Source organism: Pundamilia nyererei, unplaced genomic scaffold (assembly GCF_000239375.1).
Source record: "Pundamilia nyererei isolate P.nyererei 1_Seehausen unplaced genomic scaffold, PunNye1.0 scaffold00129, whole genome shotgun sequence".
NCBI classification, from domain to species: Eukaryota; Metazoa; Chordata; class Actinopteri; order Cichliformes; family Cichlidae; genus Pundamilia; species Pundamilia nyererei.
Window position 1 is genome coordinate 1,650,152 of NW_005187530.1, and position 15,630 is coordinate 1,665,781.

The window sequence follows — 15,630 nt, forward strand, 5'->3', positions numbered from 1 at the left end:
TATATCTAACTGAAGTGTTCTTGAGCTTTAGGACATGAACTGATGGATGGACATTCTCCTTCAGGACTTTCTGGTAGAGAGCAGAAAGCAGCCCAGACCAGCACACTACTGCCACCATGTTTGACTGTTAGAATCTCATCAGTGTTTAGAATATTTTCTGCAAAGTTTTGGGGGTCATCAAGCTTTTTTGGTAAATGTGAGAAGAACCTTTGGGTTCTTTCTGGTCAGCGGTGGTTTTCTCCTTAGAACTCTCCAATAGATGCCATTTTTGCTCGATCTTTTTCTTGTTGTTTAATCATGAACTCTGACCTTAACTAAGACTAAGTGAGGCCTGCAGTTCTTTAGTTGTTGTTCTGATTTCTTTTGTGACTTCCTGCATGATTTCTCCAATCATGAAGTATTTTTTAATTTATGATTTAATAATTGAGGCAATTACTTTTTCACACAGGTAGGTTTGAATACCCTTTCCCCTTAATAAATTACATCATCATTTAAAAAGTGCATTTTGTATTTACCCAGGTAGTCTTTGTCTAGTTTTTCAATTTGATGTGCAAGAAAAAGGAAAATCAGAAAGAAGCATATACTTTTACACAGTACTGCATTACTGTAAACCTAATTAAACCAAGACTGAAATGGTGACCAGATGATATCTGTAGCCACTCATGAACTCTGCTGTCTATTTTCTCCCCCCACCACGTTATCAGGAGTCCTCAAATATTTGTACAATGTGCTGACAGGAGAGAGACTTGCAAGCTCTGTTAGAAGGAAGTGAAGCTAACTGGTCATGCTTTCTGATTTAACAAATGAATGAAAATAACTTAAGTTTCTCATTTTAGAAAAAGAAAAAGAAAAAAAAACGTGATACAATTTTTTCCCCCCACACTATATTAAAAGACTTGAGTTTTACTTACTTGTCATTAACACCAAAACACAGATCTTCAACATCTTCAGGATTTACATAAGGACAGAAACACAAGCTCTAGTTAGTTGAAACATCCACAACTTCATGTTTCACTTGTGCATGCATGTTGACTGAAACCATTAACTTCTAGTCAGTACAAGGCTCTGGCTAGTACCAGCCAACAAAGTCAACAGACATGATGCAACATTTAGCCTCACAGTATTTTCTGAGGGGCAGTAAAAGGACTAAACACACAGAGATACGCTTACAGGACATGCATCTGTCCCCTTTGAAGCACACACAAAGTCAAATGATCAAATTCAAATGGATACAAAGTGGCCCCTCCTGCTTTATTTTCACACACAGAAACTTGAGCTGATGTTGATGGACACAAAGTGCTCTAATGGAGCCTCAACAGGAGAATTACATCTCTCGTGCATACTGCATTGCACTGCTGCCATCTTAAAGCACCGAAGCATTAATGTTCTATAGCCTGAATATAGACCACATTCTAATGTCATCATGCATTATATATTGTGTGGCCACAGCTATGGTGACTGTCCAGGTGTTTGAAGTTTCCTGTCAGTTTTTTTAAGTCTTCTTTGTAAAATAGCTTTCACTTGCAGATAAACAGGATAAATCCACAAGAATATGGTAAGTGCACTCAAACTTCACAGCTATTTCTGTGTGAAAAAACAAGAACAAAACAACTGAATTCAACTTTTTTTAAAGGTGAACTGTGCATTGGCCAATTGAGCTATTTCTACTGTTGCCTGAGGAGCTTGGACGAAAAGCATCTGGACTTCTTTAAGTTTCTTGAAGACGTTTCTCCTCTCATCCCAGAAGCTTCCTCAGGTCTAGGAGCAATGGTGTTCCCTTAGAAGTGAAGAAGATTCTCGGATGAGAGGTGAAATGTCTTCAAGAAACTTGGAGAAGTCCAGATGCTTTTCTTTCCAAGCTCCTTAGACTAAGACGACCTAGATACATCTATAAACTTGTGTCACTGTTTATAGAGAAATGTATTTCCAGAGAAGGGCACCCATATTAAACACACTATCTGAGGTATTTGTGCTGTGTGAGGTGGAATATCGGAGCAGGGGTATCATGTGCTCTCAGAAAGGACACGCCTTAACCCCCTGCCCCTGAAAGAAAAAAACCAGGGCAGCGATTTTCCACTTGACATAAACATTCACACATTGGAAACCTTTAAAAAGTCTGGCATCCCCTGACATCTTGAGACAATGGGTTGGTCTGAGTTTTCAGTCATAGACTATAAGACTTTTGCAAAGATCTGGGATCTTGACAGGATTAGTTTTTTTTCCCCCCAAGACTGCAACGAGATTCTTTTTGGGATTATTCTCCATCATGCTCCTGGTGGAAATTTACAAGAAGAAAAGCTGTTGATCCATGGGGGAGAAACAGAAGCAGCGTTTAGTAACGACTGCCTTGGATTGAATGTTGTTTGCATGAGGCCAGACACAAAAGTTAAGATAACATTAAAGAGAGAGGGCTCCGACTGAGCTTTGCGGCCACCTTACACCAAACAAACCAGATGGGGGACACAAATTTAGCAAAACTGTCATGTATGCCCTGCAGCATTTGTCTGTGAACTGAAAGGCTGCCATAAGAGGAGATCTGAGTGCACCCCTAGTTACTTGTCAAATTTGATGCCCCACTTAGCTTGTCTAAACTGTCCTGAAACCAGTAACAGCTTACCACTTACCCCCCTCTGTTTTTCATGAAACTACTATTTCCTGTAATTTCATGAGAAACATGAGAAATTATTGATTTTCTCCACCATACTTGATATGGGAAAGACTATCTTTGGATTTTGGACTGACAGACAAAAACAGACACCTGCCAATGATCTGATGGGTCTGTGAGAAAATCTGTATTTTTCACGTGTCATTTTATATACAAAATGATTAAACTGGTCAATTAATCTGGTATCTTCTAGCATTTTTGCTTGTGTGAAAGGGAGACATGGTGGTCACTATAAAGACTGTAAGCAAGAACAATGTGTCTCCCTGTTCAGCTGGTGGTATTTCGGAGTTTGGCAGCAAAGAGGAGAAAAAGAAGATCAGGACGAGCGCCTCCATCACAGTGCCTCCCCACAGCAACCCAAGGCGAGCCAGGGGGAATGCACAGTTGCTGGAAATAGGCCAACAACCACTGGAGAATGGTTTACCTAGTTAGAAAGGCACCGGGGGAGAGAGAAAGGTGGGAGAAACAAAGGCAAAAGCAGACAGAAAGACAGTAAGAGAGAACAAAGATGGAAAAAAAGAAGGGCAGCTGAAAGGTCAGGCAGGGGAGAGAAAGGTGGCGCCTCCCAGCTCCTACTGAAAGATCATATTCTAACGCAAATGTTAGTGTAGGGTGGGGCGAGGCAGTAAGTGATGAAGGTGTGTATCCCAATCATTGTGTTCATGACTTGCAGAAACATAAGAACAAACCACCTGGTGTGTAAGTAAAGTGTTCAAACTTGGCCAGAATATGCAGATTGTTCATGAATAACTCACATTTACACAACTACTAGATTTTTCATGTATAAAAAGAACAAGAAAAGCTGCAGATCTTCAAATTGTAAATGCTGGAAACATCAATCTATATTGTATTTTTGTTTAAAAACCTACAAGAGTCACTGGCTAATCATCCTGTTGTTTCTGACCTAATTTAGTTATGGTTTCAGGCCACTTGGAAATTACAAATGTTTCCAGAGAACCACTAAAAACCTATATTCACAACTGCGGGCACCAACTCCCCGTGGAGCTTCTTCTGCTCCAAGGATAAAGAGCTTTCTGTTCTGGCTCTCCCCGCCTGTCTCCGACTATCCCTCGCGTTTTGTTGTCAGCTCTCGGAGCATCCCTCTCCCTCCTGACCTCGGGAGTGCTTTACACTCCGTCTCATGCTCTCTTGCTGTGTCCTTTCACCCATTGCTTCTTTCACTTCATCTTCTCTGTCCTCATCAGAAAGTGTTCAGCAATCGCATGTTTGTTTAAACACTGCTGTTTCATACAGCTCTTCTGTTTTTTAAGCTCCTGTTACCCTTCCAGTGCCCTCCAGTCAGTTTAGACCTCTCCTTTATTCTACACTCTTCAGTTCCTGGACATGCTTCGTCACGTCCTTGCACTTTCCCCAGCATTCTCTCGTTTATCCCTTCCCTTACAAATTCCCTTGAAGATAGGCTCTCTACTCTATACACTCGAGCCCATGGTGAGCTTCCCTTTTCCGCCCAACACTCCTTCTCCTCCCTTTTCTACAAGTGAGGTTACGCAATAAACTTCAGCTACGTTCCACTTCGACTTCTGCTAACAAGTAAAGCTTCTGCAAACTGATTTTTAAGTAACGTGAACATTTTGTGATCAGAATTTTTTCCTTGTGTTGGTGCTACTGCAGGAAAGATCGTGGGGATCCAAAATACACAAGGAGCGCTCCTCGGCTACCATTCAGTGTCAAGAAGATGATCTTTGGGGAATGAAATGAGCAAAGCACACAAACATGTGAGCACCTCGGCTTTGAATGTGAGCCAACTGCCAGTTCCACCAGATCATGCTTAAGCTGCTTAACTATGTTTTGAGCCATGAGGGTAAAGTACAAAATGAATCAGTGATACAAGTACGCGTGTATGAAAAACACACGCATGCAGTACGTTATAACTACACTCTAAGTGTTAATATCAGAGCTTCCTCTACTGTGTGTGTGTTTACAGCATGTATGACTTGGTTTCTGTCTTCTAACAATCCCCCCACCCCCCGTCCACCTGTTTGAATGCTGGACACTGGTGTGCTTGGGGTCATGTAATGCACTACAAAGCCAGCTGCCTATTTTCAGAGGCATTTTTTTATTCCTAAATTAGAAGCAGTGAATTCCAGTATGCAAAACATCCTGTACGAGTCACACACCCACAGGGAAGTCTTTGTCCTCGAAGAAACACACTGCACACAGTGTGAACCTGCTTTAACCAATACTTTTCCTCTACTTGCCCAAGACAGAGCAGAACCTCCCTTCACTTTGTGACTCCGGCGTTTGATGATTTTCCAGAAACGAAAGGCTGGAAATGAAATGTGTGATCACAAATGCAAGCTGAAAACAGCAACCACAAAATGGGCTCTGTTGTTGCAAAACTGTGTGGACTCCATTGACAAGTAAAGAGAAACAAGCAACAGAGAAAGGAAGGAAGAGGCATGAGGTGGAGGAGATCAGCACTGGCAAAGAAAATGAAAGAGTGACAAAACTGAAAAAAAGGGAAAGAAATACATCACATGACATAAAGTTTTGAAGTAGGATTTAAGCTGACAGTGAGTGGGAGAGAGGAAGATGAGGGAGAGTGCGGTTGGGTAAGAGAGGGGAAGAGGAGGGACACAGAGAGGGAGTGGAGCATACTAAAGCCATGAATCACTCATGGAAACCACAGTGAGCGGCTAGAAACAGTCTTTATGTTGTAGAGTCATACTCAGCAGATCAACAAAGACAGTACATTTCCATAATTTAACCTCCTCTTACACCCATCAATCTCCCAAGTGCTGACTAGCAGCTGCTCAAAACAAACTTTTTTGGAAGACCTCTATCATCTGTTTCTCTTCCAACATTATCCCAGAGAAGGAAAGGAAATGCTCTGAAGGTCACAGTCACATGGCTGATCTAAAATCAATGTCTTCTTGTTGCAGTTTCTAAATTTGTGTTTGTCAGCCACTGAACTGATGCAATTAGGAAAGGTGAGCAGCAAGTGTGCCACCTAAGAGCTCGTCCTCGTCCTCCCTTTTCTCTCCACTGCTGGTCCCGTTTTCTTTTTAGGCTTTTGTAATTTACATGAGGAGGAGAGGACGTCCAGACAAGTCTGTCTCAGCTAAGAAAGGAAAGAAAACGCCATTGCAAATACTTTGACTATATAAGTGAAGTTATTATCATCACAAGATCATCTTATTTAGCTTCTGTCCTGTCTTCTTACCATCTCTTCTATTATATCACCAGCCTATTATCCTAATGTTTGCCCCCTAGCTTATATCACTGGAAAAACAGGGAAGAACTGTTGGGAGAGAGTTGATCATCATTTTCCACAGAGTACATTTGCTCTGCAGCACTCCCATCACGTCTTTGCACAACACATTTCACAGCCTCACTGTGGTTATTTGGTTCTGTGGGGGCTTTATTTTGGTGGAAAGTTAACTTATTTGCTCCATATCTGAATTCCTTGTGCTCTTGCAGAGTCTTCTTTGCACATGCACAGTCTGTATCTGAAACCATGACGATCAAATGATTGCTTTGATAAATTAGCAGCATGCTATGCATGTCCTGTGCAACATAATCTGACTGCCTGTGTCCTTGTCCCACTCTGTCCTGGTGGCACACAGTCACTTCTGCTCTTATCAGCTGGTCACATACCATACCATTTTGCAGTCCTGTTAAAAAAAAAGACCGTGTATACAGCCTACAGTATGAGCACGTTAGAAAAGTCTAAAGTAGGAAAGCTTACAACCGAAAACAGAAAAATAATGTGCGCTTTTTAAAAATCCAACTCCTTATTGGTGCGATAAAATATGCCGCAAATATTCCTTTGAGTTTTTCCTCTTATCTGATGAATTTAAACAAGGACCTATCTACAAAAAGCTGGTGTACATTAAGCCTGTTGAGCACTTAAAAAAATAGCAAAGAAGGTGATGGACACACGCACGCAAATAAGCGCGTGCAGTCCCGTTGTCCTGGCACTGGTGGGCTCGATGGAAACGGCCAAATAGACGTTATAGGCGCCTGACGCTCTGCTTTTCCGCCAACGTTGTATTTACTCGTCTTATTTGAACCTTTAAGTGTAGAAAAACACAATAACAAAGTTTTTTCCCCCCAAAAAGTTCTTCTTTTCTAAGATGACAACCTAAATGTGACGTGACCCTACAATTAGCCCGGAATGAGATTAACGCTTTCAACTGACGAAAAAAAAACGTAACTTCATCAACAAATTTCCGCAACTAAGGATAGACGAGGGCGTCACTGCTGTGAGAAATGTGAGATAATTTATTTGTTTCGGCACTTACCTTTGTGTTTAGCAGCGACAAGCAAATCACGAGGAAATTTCTCACGAGCAGACGGATACGTGACACTGAAACTGCGACTTCTCTCCACGCGCTGCGCCAACACCCTGCCTTCAGCACTCCGTGACACTCTACAGGTTGGCTGGGTTTTAGGGAAAAGGGGGCAGAGTTTAAACTGCTGGAGCTTTGTTGCCGTATCCTGATCCCAGGTCAGTTTTTGGGGGTTACGTTTGTCAGCAGAAGGGTTGGCGGCTGGAGAAGAGCTGGGTGTGGAAGCTGATCCAGAGTCAGTTGTAGGCGCAGAGTTGGAGAGGAGGGGAATGTTTGCTTGTGGAGAAGGAGACGAGGTTTGTGGGGTCGGGGTTGGCTTTTCCTCCGCTCTGTGATGTATGTTTACAAAAACGGGCAGTAATAATTTTATAAGTGCTGTAATAATAGCATTTGTCACCATGACAGTTGAATATGAAATAACGTCTTATTTTACTGCTGGAAATGAAAGTTTGCTAATTTGCTGTAGGGAAGTTATGAAAATGAGACTCTTGGTTAGTGACACCAACATTTATTTTGACTTTAATTTCGAATTGACTCAGGATATTTGACAGAATACACTTTTCATGATTATTCCAATAGTTTAGAGTTTGACAGCATCAGTATGGACAACTGATCAAAACAGCAGGTAGTAATGCTAAAATGCTAACTGTGTATTACTTAATCAGCTTTACACAATATTAAGAACTAAAGAAGCACCATATGGCAGACTGGATATGATGCATGGATGAGTGTGTATTTACAAAAATAAACATCAACGTATCAGCACAGAAGTGGACATTTACTTTTTCTCTTTGCATCTCCTTCTAGCAGACTGGAAGGAAGTGATGTCAAATTTGAGCAGTACTTGATTAAAAAAAAAAAAGGATGTGTCTTCACACAGGTATCTGAGCAGGTGAGCCTCCTCTGAACCCCCCTGCTCTCAGGAGGCAGTCAATCTCTCCGCCCCATCTCCTGCCAGCTCTTCTTTCAAGGCCAAAACCAGTTTGTCAAGCATCAGATCAGATTTCACTGCTGTTGTCAGTATGTTTTCTACAAAGTGACAGAGGAGCGAGAGGAAGTAATTAGTGAAGTTTCAACAGAAAGACGGAGATGGAGACAATAAATAAGAGTCACTCAATTAGGGCTGTCCCAAACGATTATTTTGATAGTCAACTAGTCACCGATTATTTTTGCGATTAGTCGACTAATCAGATCATGCATCCATTGAACGTAAAACTACAGCTTACTGCACCAGCATGCATCTGCTCTTATATAACTATCATTAGCTTACAGCTTTAAGCTTTTAAGGTGCTAACTAAAAATAAAGACAAGATAGTTTATTAAATTTAAATGAAATTTGCAGATTGTTTCGGTGAAGTTTAATAAACTCCTTGCTATCTAAAATATAACGGGACACTGGAGTATATTCTCAAGCATCTCACACTTCTCATAATCAGCTGTCTGCTTGACGTTTATTCAGCTGTGTATAAACTATAACTTTAATCTCAGCCAAACCGATTTACTCAGGAACAAATACTGAAAAAAGCCAAACACTAACATTTTTAAGTTATCTAAGTGACTTATATTACATGTTTAACCTGAGTAGCGAAAGACGGCGGTGGGTTTGAAAACGATTTGCCGGGAGTCCGGTGTTCTCACGGGCTCTAGTGAGCCTAGCCCCCGGCTAACTATCGAGCTAGTGGGTAACAGACGTCTCTGAAAACGTCGGAGCGCTTTTGAAAATATGTGGTGTCTTGATAAACTGAGCAGATATTTCAAGTTTACACAGCTACATTAACATAAAATATGTTAAACGTTTATTTTGTGACCAGAAAGAATAATAAGAGTAACATTAAAACTAAGTAGCTGCCGCCATTGTTGGAAACTGAGCTGGGCTGTGCTATGAATTCTGGGACACAGTTTCTTCTTCTCTGGGGTTTAACGGCAGTGCTGCCATCTTCTGTTTCAGTCCGTTATTACACTCTTAAATCCTACTACTTATTCCTGCGTCTTTTGGGATCTTACAAAGCTTCAAACAACACGTCGACTATTAAATCAGTCGTCGACGTAATCGTGACTAGTCGACTAATCGTGGCAGCCCTAGTCTCAATTTATTTTACAAAGTGAGGCTTAAAAAAGACACAAAAAGAACAGCTTACCCTCTCTTCTTGCATTTGCCATCTGTGGAGAGAAACCATGATGTAGTCAGTCCCAACTCAATTACAGTGACCTTTTTTTCTACAGAGGTTCAGAGGCACATTTTTGTCCATGTGTGTGTTTTTGTTGCGATTACAGTACTTACAAAGCAAAAAACCGATTCCTGCACTGATCAACAAGATGGCAAAGACCAGTCCTCCAATCCGTAGGCTTTCATAGTCTGTTTGATGCAAAGCAAACACATCCGCAAATCAAGCAGAGAACCAGCACATTTTCATTTATGATATGGATTAAACTGAACAGAATACATATTGTCATACTCTGTTCTTTTATAACTTTTTAATGAGCACATATTATTGATGTGGTAGATTTCAAATTGTATATGATAAAAGAAATAAGAGCATGTACACTTACTGTAAACAAATGAATCTTCAGACACATGAAGGAGGCGATATAAGAGAGGGAAAAAGAAGTTAGTGACAAATTTGAAGTAGTCGTGAAGTGTGACAGCATTTGGTTTCCTTGAACCAGAGGAAAGAGAGAATGTAAAGCAAATGGAAATAAATAAATATGGTGTGGTAATGACATTCTGTGAATTATCAGTTGAGTAGCTATTATTAGAACTAAGCAAACTGATTTATCTGCTCTGCGATGACCTTCTGCAAACAGTTTGACTCTAAAAATATTAGTCAGGGCTGCAGAAGAATGACTTTGATTGTAGGGAGAAATACATTTGTGGATGGCTTGTTTATAAACCAGAACTGCGACAAACCCATTCTCAAGGTTAGGTGCACGTAGTTTTGACCTTACTTGCTTCGGCTTCCACAAAAAGGCCGAACAGCACTGCAAGAGAAGCAAGGGTGATAAAATATGAAATCTAAGGATTTTATGTGGACTTTGTCTTTAATGTCATTTTCTGCATTTCTGTTTTGTTTACCTGTGAGAAAAGCCACAAGAGTGAGATGGCCCATCTTCAACACAACTGAATGAGACAGATGGAGAGAAATGGTGAGACACGATTGCGAGACATCACTTTTTCTCACATGCATACATAAGAGAGCCAAACAGCGCACGCTCTGCCCTCTCCTCGGGAAGATTGCCCTTGCCGTGTGAGAGGTCGGTGTCTCGTCAGCAGGGATGCACTCCGAGTGTTTGGAGAGTAAACAGCGGATCGCTTTTTGTTTTGGGGAGGAACCCAGCGGGTCCTTTCCCTCAGCCTACGCTCAGCTCTGCAAATGTTCATTGCAACTGGATGAATGCTGTCATGTGCTTTCCAGTATCGTTTGTTTTGGAAGTAACATGCTCAGTGGAAAAAAAAAGAAAGAAAAGTTTTGCAGTCTTTTAAAATGTATGGTGTCTGAGGAAATTAACCTCAGCGTCATCCCCGAGTTCTGAATGACCTTGGAAGACCCCTGGGCTGGCAAGAGTCAAGGCATTCTAGAAATTTAGCACCTTTTCTCTTATTGGCTCTTCTCTCTCTCGCTAAAAGTGATTTTCCATCACTGTTTGGATTTTTAACAGCCATGCCTCTTTTCAAACCACGCACAAAACCCAGCAAGATAAAAGACACCTCGTGCTTTTAAAACACATCCGATTTGCCTGTCAAGAAGATCAAAAAACACCTTGATGCATAAATATGCCGTCTGATTTTTTTTCACCATGCATTGATCCAAAATCCCAACTGCGCAGAGTGATAACGGAGTTTACCAGGAATGGGAGAATTTCTGAAAAAACCCATAAAAAATGAAAAAAACAGCAACAACCCCAAAACAAACAGACCGTGGTTGCAGTGGACACTTTTCTCAGTTTCACTTCAGCTCTTTGTAAGCTATAACTTTGTAGTTCTCTATGGCTCACCGATGGACCAATGTCAGCAACAACACAAGTAGTACGAGGTAGGTAGACCGCTTGTTTGAAGCTACATTCAGGCTGCCAATGCATTGCCAGTGCACTAGAATGGCTGAACCATAATTTGCCCATCAGAAAACAGAGCAGCAACACGTTTCGTTTTTACAAGATCATTGATTTGATCTATCCAGAATTGACTTTTCAATTCTGAATATGCAAAGAAGACACCAAGACAAAAAACATCCTAAATATGGAAAAAGAAAAAGTTTTGCAGTCTTTTAAAATGTATGGGGTCCGAGGAAATTAGCCTCAGCGTCATCCCCGAGTTCTAAATGACATTGGAAGACTCGGTGCATAAATGAACCAAATATCCTAGATGCCCTTAACAAGTCTACAAAACAAAAAAGATTTGCTAAGCACTCTCTTAAAGCAAGCTCAGCACACCTACACCATCACCGAACAGCAACTACAAAGAATCATAACCTTGGCGCCTGATTCCTAAGTCCTAATTCCCATTGTACCTCGCTGCACCATACCTGTGCTTACCTGAGCTGATGGTTCAGTAGCAGTGGTGTGTGCGGTGACAATGTTCTAAGACACTGTCTTGTTAAAAGCGTCTTTCTTATTTTACCTGACTAAGTGCTCCCTCCTCCTCCTCCTCCTCTTTATTTGGGATATAAACAATTGTGTGTACACGTGTCCGGTGTGGATGTGAGATTGGCTGCTGTGTTGACGCATTTACACATGTATCAGAGACCAAAGTCACTGTTGCTACATAAACATCTGCGTGTGTATGGGGATAGCAGGAACAAAGCCTGTCACAATGTCCCTCAGAGAGGACATTCTTAAACGTAGTTGAGAAACTGTTATATATGTTGGTAGACATTATTATCATGCTTGAAGCTAAGCACTGCTTTGAACTGCAAAGGATGCTCTGATATAACGGTGAGTCGATGAATCCTTTAAATAGACTCATTTGCTGTCCCTGCTGCTTTCAGAGTGGATAGAAGTCAGGAAAATACACACACCAACTCCCTGACAGTAGCATATAGACCACCTTGCTAGCAACAGGTTAGGTCCCTTTTGCCTTCAGTTCTTTAATTTCCGAAAGATCAGCAGTTTCTGAATTACTCAGACTGTCCGGTCATGTCTCCTTCAAAGTCACTTACATCACCTTTCGTTCTCATTCTGATGCTGGTTTGAATTTCAAGGGGTCATCTTGACCATGTCTACATGCCTAAATGCATTGAGTTTTTGTCCCAGGTTGGATTTTCTAGCGTATTTACAGAAACACTAAATCAAGTTGAAGCTTCAGCTCCCTGCACAGGTTTTTCTATGGATTTGCTACGGATTGGCTAAGCCCCTCCATGATCTTAATGTGCTTCTTCTTTAGCCCTTTCTTGCCTTGGCAGTATGTTTTGGGTCAATGTTATATCGTGAGACCCATCTACTAAAAGAGAACAGAATAGCTCGATGACCTGGATGACTGAGAACCTTCACAGACAGAATAGCTATTTATTGTCATTGTACATGTACAATTTCTTCTGGCTGAGGGAAATAAGTTCTTATGGTAATCCACAACCAGTGAGGCAAGACCTTGCTTGGAGATTCATACTGAGGGCGATTGATGGTCTTTTTTATATTTCTTCCATTCCTGAATAATCACAGCAACACTTGTCACCTTCTCCGCAAGCTTCTTGGTGATGGCCATGTTGCGCAGTCCATTGTGTGTGTTTATAATCTTGTCCCTTACATCCTTTTGCATGGGATAGAAGAAATTGTTTCTGCGGACAGGTGTGCTTTGCACATATAATGAGTTGCGATCAGGATTGATTGATCAGTGGGTCACATGGGCACACAGCCAAGCTGTGGGAACCAGAATTCTGGTGTGAGCCTTTGTCATACATGTTATTTTTCAATTCCTTCTCCTTCTCCTTTTTTGGTCATGCCCCCCCCCCCCCCCCCCCCCACACACACACACACACACACACACACACACACACACACACACACACACACACACACACATTGTCCTGTTTCTGCTATTTGAAGATCTGCTAAGTTTCCAGGTATCCCCGGTGCTCATCTTTCTGTGGAATATGTTGCACTGTTTTGGTCTGATGGTTGCTGGGCATTTTCCGTTTATTTGTCCTGGGCAGGATATAGAGGTCGTTCTGAGAAGAAAACATTCAGCTTTCTCCTTGGTTAAAAGATAGCATAAACAAAAACACAGTTTTCAAATTGCGATCTGTTTTTTTTTGTTTAATAAGGTGTTTGTGTACAAGTATGCTGGTTAGTTATCCGCGTAGATTTTCTTTGGTGTTACATTTTATCATGCCGTATAGTGGTGCCATTCCTTGTTCTGTCACACAGCAGAAAAAAGCCGAGGTAGACTGTATCCGTCTGATACCTGCAAGGTTAGGAAAGAGAGACAATGACACAGACACAAGAATGTAAAGTATGTGTGCTGAGGTTTTGGTCTATGGGAGAGTAAAATACTTTGACACATGATAGTGGCAAAGCTGATGACAAGAAAGGAAAATGGGGGAGTGGAAAAACTAAAATCCAACATTTTTTTTTTTTACATCCCAATGCTATGCTTATGCTTAGCTTAACTAATTTATAATTCATCAATGGTTTGAAGTTATTTTTTATACAATTAAATCACATTATTAAGCATACAGGGGTGAAAGAATGAGGCACTCAATAACAGCTGTGTGTGTGGTGTCTGTCTGCATAAAGCACCACTTGCTTGTCATAAGTGAGGTTAAATAAAGGTCATTTTCTTCCATGACATTGGCATGTCACTGATAGAATTACAGGACGTGTCCTGTACAATATGTAAAGGACATTCATGCATTTCTTTTTGTGAAGGTAAGAGGTTTCTATCTGCAGGCGCTGTTTTCTTCTTCTCTGGCCTCCTGTCTATATTAAAGAACATTTTAACGGCAATAAGAAACCACAGTAAAGTTTATCCTCGAACAGGTATGAAACTACTCTGAAACTACCCCAGGTCAATATAGCATACTATTGTTCTTTGACAGTGAAGCTGTTGAAAGTCTGGTTCTTTTCTTTAAATACAGGTTGTAAAAGTAAAACAAGCTCTCAAAAATAACATTTACAGTCGCAGGACATCATTACAGTTCGTACAGAACTAAGAAAGAAGGCATTTTCTGCCCCATCTTCAAGGACTAGAATATAGAAGCTCTCTCGATGATCGATTTCACTTGCAGACTTTAAAAGACATACAAATGACCTTGTGAAATCATCACTGGGAACTAGTTCCTGTTTTTGACATGACTGTGTAAAGATTAGACAATTCTTTGCTCTTTTTATGTTTTTTGTTTTTTTTATTGTTGTAATTTTAATATGTTGTCTCTCTTGTATTTGAGACATTGAGTCTCAGTGGGACTACCTAATAAATAAAGGTTAAATAAATAATGTCAACTACTTGTTTTGGAGACATAATGTTTTAAAGCATGGCATAAACCAAAATGTTTATAAAATATTTATGTTATGTGTTGATTGTTGGAGAGCAAAATTTAGATTTCAAATCTCTCAGGAGCTCTCCGAAGGCGAACAAATCCTCCTTAAAAGCACAAAAAAATAGAGGCTGTATCTAAAAGTTGTAAAAGCTATAAAACTGATCAACTGCCCCACAACTAACCCAACTCGGCCAGTCCTACTAGTTATTACTAGTCTACTACTAGTCATTTCTTTCGATATAATGGAACAAGTTAAATAGTTTCATTGTATTTGACAAAGGTCATCTTGAGAAGACACACTGAACAGTGGACACACACGTGAGCCTCTGTTATGGTGGTATTTGAGGGTGTTTTTCCATAAACAGGAGAAAGAAAGGTGTGAGGACAGGTAAGCTTACGTAATAGTTAGAAGTCAGACCTAGAAATGTGTGTAATAATAATCCTTGCACATAATTATCCTTACAATGATATCATTATAATGATATCATAACAATAACAATAAAAGCCCAACAATAACAATAAAAATGATAAAGCCCTTCAAAATAAAGTCACAACATGGTTTATACGCAAACAGAAAGTCATTCAGATTTACTAGTTGGTGGCCATGTGAGAGTCCTGTGTGTTTAGACAGTTAGATTTAATCCCAGCCAGAGTAAGAAATAAAAAGTGAGGAACATAACCTGACTGGCTCCTAAACACATATCCATCATTTTCCTCATTCATCTTTTAGCCATGCTAACACTACGGGCTAAGATGAGACACTAGAATATGAGAGAAACCTATCGTGGTGCGGACCGAGGTGCAGATGAGCAGCTGAATCAACACTTTGCTCCAAACTACCTCACTGTATCAACTAAAAGTTGAGGGAGAATTCTCTCCTGCTGATCTCACTCTCTCTCTCTCTTTCTTTCTCTCTCCCTCTCTGTCTGTGTGTGTGTTTTGCTGGGCTCGTCAGTCAGGTGTCACAACACACAGCAGAGTGAGTGAGGATCCCAGTCAAAGGCAGTCAAATGGCAGGGTAAGTGCTGTATTACTAATGAGAGACTCAGTCCCTGTTTTATGCACCCAGACGTGGCACGTTTTATGAGTAGCAATGTTTTAGTGAAGTTGGAGAGAACTTTAGCAACATTAAGTTTAGAAATAAATGGTTAATTTATTAGAAATGTTATGAGCAGCTTGCTTA

At 40.7% G+C, this 15,630-nt stretch overlaps 1 protein-coding gene and 1 long non-coding RNA gene across 3 annotated transcripts in view; both read right to left on the reverse strand.

Moving 5' to 3' along the window:
• fxyd3 (FXYD domain containing ion transport regulator 3) overlaps positions 1–7,234 on the reverse strand; it is an 11,504-nt gene extending 4,270 nt beyond the window's left edge. The window contains exons 1-2 of one of the 2 annotated variants that reach the window (XM_013913392.1): positions 6,931–7,223; positions 912–945 (exon numbers count right to left, since the gene is read on the reverse strand). In XM_013913392.1, the coding sequence (XP_013768846.1) occupies positions 912–945 (34 nt within the window). In that variant the 5' untranslated portion in view covers positions 6,931–7,223. Of the gene's footprint in view, positions 1–911; positions 946–6,930 lie in introns of both variants that reach the window. The other variant, XM_013913393.1, reaches the window with a different exon arrangement.
• A 236-nt stretch (positions 7,235–7,470) lies between these two features.
• LOC102210657 (uncharacterized) lies at positions 7,471–11,562 on the reverse strand. Its single transcript, XR_311998.1, has 7 exons — positions 11,509–11,562; positions 10,052–10,096; positions 9,925–9,957; positions 9,529–9,543; positions 9,260–9,334; positions 9,117–9,138; positions 7,471–8,007 (listed from the first exon to the last, which is right to left on the reverse strand). It is a non-coding gene; the product is annotated as an uncharacterized LOC102210657 (long non-coding RNA).
• Positions 11,563–15,630: the final 4,068 nt, after the last annotated feature.